This window comes from Lepisma saccharinum, chromosome 26, assembly GCF_977018435.1.
Source record: "Lepisma saccharinum chromosome 26, izLepSacc3.1, whole genome shotgun sequence".
Lineage (NCBI taxonomy): Eukaryota > Metazoa > Arthropoda > Insecta > Zygentoma > Lepismatidae > Lepisma > Lepisma saccharinum.
The window spans coordinates 60608135-60614782 of record NC_139254.1 but is presented as its reverse complement, the minus strand read 5'-3'; the positions used below and the strand labels follow the sequence as shown (position 1 = coordinate 60614782).

Sequence of the window (6648 nt, the reverse complement as noted above, 5' to 3'; positions counted from 1 at the left end):
CAAAGAACACTCATGCGCAGGCTCGAACCTGGAACCTCTGGCTTCGTAGTGTTATGTAACCATCCCACCATGGAGGTCGGCTAGTGAAAGATGTAGCACAGCTTACTGGCTCAAATTAATATCAAACATGATGAAAATGTGATAGTGTTTCACATTCATTATTTCGGTTAGAAAGCGATAAAATTTGTAGTTTAATACAGGTTACACTAAACATCTTCTGGAGTGTAAATATCAATTTCAAATCTTGTGAATAATTTCTCTATGCAAACGCATCAAATATGATAAGCAACATGGGTGTGTTTATGATATCCATTTTATAAAGGAAAAGTTAAGTTTTAACCCTGACTGTTTGCATGATGTAGTTTCCATAGCATGTTATACAGGGTGTTTCCGGGCTGATGATACAAACTTTCAGGGATGATGGAGAAGGCCACATGTATCAATTTGAGATAAGGAACCCTGTTCCGGAAACGACTTACTCAAAAGTTATAAGCGAAAATCGGTGTACGAAGATGTAATGCTTTTATTACCTGCACAAGGTTCACAAGCTGCTACATTCACAACAGTTGTTCAAAGTGGCGTCCCCCAGCTTTGCTGCAGGCACGACATCGTCGCACAAAGTTCTGGCGTTCCCTTTGGAGTAGCCTGAAGAGGATCTCCTGGCAAGAATTCTCGCTGCCTGTGACATTGTTCGAACGACCTCGGGGTTGTTCCAAAGGGTACGCCAGAACTTTGTGCAACGATGTCATGCCTGCAACGAAACTTGGGGACGCCACTTTGAACAACTGTTGTGAATGTAGCAGCTTGTGAAACTTGTGCAGGTAATAAAAGTATTACATCTTCGTACACCGATTTCCGCTTATAGCTTTCTACTAAGTCGTTTCCGGACCAGGGTTTCTTATCTCAAATTGATACAGCTGCCCTTATCCATCTTCCCTGAAAGTTTGTATCGTCAGCCCGGAAACACCCTGTATATTGCTTTCAGAATTTTAAAACGGCAGTAAAAATAAATGACATTTGCAACTGCGAAGCTATCAATGGGATTGCATACATTAAGGACAGAAGATGCCATATTTCGATTGCTTGTAGATGATACACAGTGTCCTGTACACACTGTGAAAGTTGTCGGTGTTCATCAGGCAGCACCCTATGAATATAGGTCCAAGAAAATGACTAGTAGAAAAAATCTGCCTAATTATGTTAAACTTTATCTTTGTATTCTTTGGTAGCCCGAAAGGTTATTATCGAAATATTGTTATTTGATGTTGCTCGATTTTTTTTTGTTCGTTGTAGTTTCAAGATATCATCCCTTTCCTGTTACTTATCACTTTTGGACTGAATTGTTGTTTTAAGTCCACTTTATGCACATATAGGCTAATCAGGCCTGGACCTACAGTTTAAAGTGGGATCCGAACCACTATGTGCCTCCACCGCGTATCGAACCCGGGACCCCTTGATTACAAGGCGAAGACGCAACCACTGCGCCATCGGGGAGGCCTTATCTTTTTTGGAGGAGGGGGGCAAGTGCCCCTCTGTACCCTGCTATATCTGCCAATGCAACACAATATATTAAAAATTTGCCCCCTCTAGGATTGACTTCGCCCCCCCCCCCTACTAAGAATTCCTGGCTATGGGCCTGGTATACGCACTTGTTCTTCAAAGCAGTGCTGTTTCATCTGCCCCTCAGCTTGTAACTGGGACTCTCGGAAATGATTTGAAAATAAAGCTATTCACCTGTATTTGCAAAGCTTGTGCAGGAGAAAAATGTAAACATACCGTTGTAGTTCTCCCCCCCCCAAAGAGCCAGGCTGGTTTAATAATAAAAACACAGGATAATAATAATAGAAGTCACAATTTCATCTTAATCGACTTGCACCTGTTCCAAATTTCATAGATAGAGTAGTTTCGGAAAATCCGACCAGATGGCATATCGGATAATTTTAATCGCGAATCGCAATGCTTACCGAAAATGCTATGAAATTTTTGTAAGCATTTATGCTAGCAAATATGCTAAGGGAAATGCTTTCGTCTAAAGCGTGCCTTAGTCTCAATCTGTGACTGTGGCGTCTCTATTGGTGCCGAAGGTTACATCAATTCTGCGGGTGAACACAGAGTCATAGCTACGGGGTGGATGGAGGGGGCGGTCGTCCCTGGTGCAGAGCCGAGGTTTATCCAAAGTAGCTATTCCATCGGCATCTTGGGGTGTATGCGTAAATTCGAGCAAAAAGAAATAAGTTTGAAACGACATCCATGGCAGATGCAGCGATGACCAAGAAAAATAATAAAAATATTATTTATTTAAATTGTTAGGGAAGAGCCAAAAAAAAATGAGTCAGAATATTCCCAAATTTGTGCGAAATTAGAACGGCTAGAAATACGCAAGGGATTCGCAAAGTTTAGCGCATCGAAATGAGAGCTCAGACAGGGCCGTGTTTAGGATCTGTAGACCTCTAGGCTGAACCTGTGGTGCGGGCCCTACCGGGGGGAACTTTTTTTGAAAATAATGTTTTAATTGTAAAAATAACATATTGTAATTTTAAGTAAACATATTAGGCAAATGCAAGATAAAAAAATGAATGTAACAAACAAGCAAATTTTACTTATATTTAATTCAAATACAATAACTACTTTCCCAAACAATCAGACTTAAAATGAAAGTGTCAAATAATCTTAGTGGCTAATTGGTATGCGCCTACACTTCATAACTTAGTTGTCTTAGAATATCACTTTCAATGCTGAGCAAAGCCAAAACGTTGAGCCTGTCTTCTAACATGGAGGTTCGAAGCCTGTTTTTGATCAACTTCAATTTTAAAAATGACCTTTTTCCACTGCTGCTTGTGTCCATAAGTGACAGGTACATTCTTAGAGCGACCTCGATATTAGGAAAACAATCTTTGACGTTTTTTTCTAGGAGTCTTCTATACATCCACCTCTCCTGACTAATGACTTTTTCATTTTGCTCATCACCTTTTTGAAACTCGTGGTAAAAAGCCCTGAACTGAATCAGTTCATTTCGCAATTGATCGTCTAAATTATTGTTATATGTTTCTACTAAGTTTTGGGCTGCTGCAATTATCTCTTCATTAGTAGGTGTATCCAACTTGTTGAGAAACCCAAAACGGGTATCAACTAGTTTGTATGCTTCAAGCCTCTGCCGCAATGAAGATTCAAATTCATGTATGACAGGAAGGAAACTCTGGGTTCGAAATTTTTCTGATGGGGTCAGCTCAATTTGTGGTGCTTGGGCACGGTGAAGAGGTACCAAACGCACGTTTATTTTGCGCTTGCGCTGTGTTTCACTTTCACTCTCATACTCAGTGTAATCAGATAACTCAGCAGCTTTCACCTCATATTCTTCAAAGCTATCCCGTTTTGTTCCTACGAAGCTTGTTAGCAATGTCAGTCCTGAGACGTCCAATCTAGGGTTCTGCAGAGTTTCACTAGTTTTGTTGACTTGTCCCAAGATATCATCCCAAAATGCTGTGTACAGCCCCGTTTCCATCTTTGACATTTTGTTATGCAAACCTAGAGCAGTAACACGTGATTGTCCTGAATCTTCTTTGTCCTCGGAAATTTCAAAAAGTGCATTTCTTAATTTCTTTATAGCCTCGTAAGAGGGTTTTGTAGCATCTGCTCGGCATGACCAACGTGTTGTTGTTTTCCATTTTGGCACGAGAACTGGTTTAGACAATGCTTTTAAAGAAAGTTATCCATTTAGCTAAATTATTATTACTGCCGATGGGCAGTTTGGCCGTATTATCCACTGAGAAAGACCTCTCTTGGAGTAATAAGAGGAAATAAAGAAATGTACGAGTCGTAGATTTCACAAATTCGCCAAGAAAGAAGGGAGGCTCAAGTTTCTGTACGTAAGTACAAGTAAGACTTTAACTTAATTAGGCCTATTTTACATCGTAATTCATTAATGTCAAGTTTTATATTTAATTACAGATGGAATGTAAATTAATAAGATTTCATTATTCTCATCGTATGGGACAGCTTATTTTATTTCATTATCCCTTTGTCGTTTAAATGTCTATTGTATTGCAGTGAGATTTTAAATTTGAAAGGGCAATGATCTTGCCGTTTATCCTGCAGAATTTTTTCAACCCCCCTCCCTTCCCGGTTGAAATATCCATCCTGACATTCGGCAAATCTTGAGATGATGACGTAAAAATGTCACGCCTCGCCACTGAATTTGTTCAGTCCTGATTAGCCTATCATGAGCATAAAGTGGGCTTAAATCAAACTTTAAACAATATTCTCCAGCATGTTAAATTTGTTAATCTGACAGAACGTTTTAGTCTTCAAAAAATTAGACAGACTAATAATATATCGAAAAAACAAGCAGTTGGGAGGGGCGACCGCCATGGGCGGAGTTTGAGCTTTTGCTTTGGGGGGCCAGACTCTGGGAGAAGCATATGATGTACCTGAGGGTTGTTGAATATCTCCTAGTTTATAAGGGGTCCAGAGACCTTCTCCCGGAAATTAAAAACAACAACTTAAAAACGCTGAGTTCTAGGCGTTTTAGTATTGAAAATGTTAAATTTCCTCGCTTAAATAAACAAATATTAATTAGTGGATTGGTTGTCAGTTTTAAAGGAAGCAAAACAGTACGATTATTGCATTTTGCACTTCATTAATTTTTTTTTGGATACAATACTCGTATTACTTTAAAAAAGTTACGGTACAAAAGTAAGCTTAAGAAATTTTAGAAAAATGAAATTGAAAAGTTATTTTGATGCCTCAGCAGTAACTGTTGACTCAACACAGTCATTTTACGGTTTTCTTTCTTCAAACTGTACACGTCAATCAAATCGTCTAAGTCCCGCTATTGCAGCGCAATTACCCCACATGCCATCATGCCAAACGTCAAGATTTGCGATATGGCTTCATAACAAAAATGTAGTAACTGAACTTAATCGTGTGTTATTTTTTTAGTCTTTTTTAAGTTTAGGAAGCCTGCCCCCTCTGGCCCCTCCAGGACTCCGCCTATGCCTATCGCCCTCCCTGTGAATCCGCGCCTGATTCTCTCCTTCCTATTTTTCTTTCTTTCGTTCTCTTGTTCGTTCTTTGTTTCTTTCATTCTCTCCTTCCTTTGTTAATTTCTTTCATTCTCTTCTTCTTCCTTTGTTTCATTCTCTCCTTTCTTTGTTTATTTTTCATTCTCTCCTTCTTCCTTCGTTTCTTTCTCTCCTTTCTTTGTTTATTTTTTCATTCTCTCCATCTTCCTTGGTTTCTATGTCCTTTTCTCTCGATTTATGTCTCGTGATCTCTCTCTCCTTCTATCCTCCCCTGTTTATTTATTTTTCATCCGTTTTCTCTGTTTGTCTACTTTTCCGTTCTTCCTCATGCAGGTAGTTGTTGCGTCAGATCAGAGGTAGACTGAGATTACTTTCGTAACATCTCTGGCTGTTTTGCATTGGCAGCTTTGGAGCGAGTCATAAGTCCCGGAGCAGCCAATCAACAAACGAGCCGCTGGCGTCATCTCTACCCAGCACCTATCGCTAGTCCTGTTCCTCGCGCTCTGGACTGTTGGTAGGCTCACTAACTGGACTCGCGCAGCCAGCTGGAGTTGTTATGAAAATAATCTGACTATAACGCGTGACTACCGCCATTTTGCAGCCCCTGCTTTACCGTTCAGTAAATTAGTAATCTAGCAACACCGGTAAATAAAATATTTCAGAATTAAAGTAAAAACCTGAATAAAAGTGAAATGTTAATTTACAATTAAATGACATGAAGGCCAAGAGATAAATATCCAATTGTATTTTGGCTGTAAATTTACACTTGAACCCCTTTAAATACTTACACCCCCTCCCAGATGAAAAATACGGCACGGTCACCTCATTGTACTGATTTGTAGATTTTTATATGTGTTCGATTATTTTGTTTTAATTAATAAACTAAGGGCATACTTGGACATTAATAGGCTGTTCGGGGAAAAGCAGTGAAGTCAAAAGTACAAATTTACAGCAGGCAGTTATTTAAGTTTATTCTTTCAATAGCAAACATTACAATATACATGTTGGATCTTTACATGTGCCGAATATAAAATTATTCTTATAATATTTACTTTCATTGATTCAGTGTGACTTTAAAGCTACAGAAAATCGCAGTTTGTGACGTAAGTTCCTTTTTACGAACATCCTATACCCTGTCCCGTTTATTTCTGGAGCAAGGCCGCTCATAGCGGCAGAGAAGGGGTGAAATCGAGTGGGCACAGCGAAGCAGCACAAGCTTCTGCGAAGGCTGGTAACGACAGTTGCTTTCCCCCTCCACGCAATCCCAATCCCTCTCAAGTTTTCATTGGTGGGGTCGTCTCGCGTCACTACTTGCGCAGAGACTTGGTTTAGTCCGCCTGCTCCAGAGATACTTGAGACAGAGTATATAATTTATCTTTGAAAATGGCATATGTCCTACGACTACGCATTAAACATTTTAGATTAGAAAGGGGGGAGGGTTCGACACCCTATCTCCAACTACTGTAGTAGCCCTGCCCTTACTGAACATTCCCATTCTTTTGTCGCATTGTATCGGCCTTCACTAACGAATTTCAGACGTACACTACACGCCTTTCAAGAAAACATCTTACGCCACCGCTGACCGCTCTTTCCACAACAGAAATATCTTTCGAAAAGGTAATCCCCC

General features: G+C 39.8%; 1 protein-coding gene across 1 annotated transcript; it reads right to left on the bottom strand.

Annotated features, from left to right (window-relative positions):
* Positions 1–2692: 2692 nt before the first annotated feature.
* On the bottom strand, positions 2693–3502 carry LOC145979684 (uncharacterized). Its single transcript, XM_083112648.1, has one exon. The coding sequence runs from the start codon at positions 3500–3502 to the stop codon at positions 2693–2695; it is 810 nt and encodes a 269-aa protein (XP_082968774.1).
* Positions 3503–6648: the final 3146 nt, after the last annotated feature.

Excerpts from the sequence above, each read along its gene's own strand:
- LOC145979684 (XM_083112648.1), bottom strand. The coding sequence starts at position 3,502 with ATGGAAACGGGGCTGTACACAGCATTTTGGGATGATATCTTGGGACAA.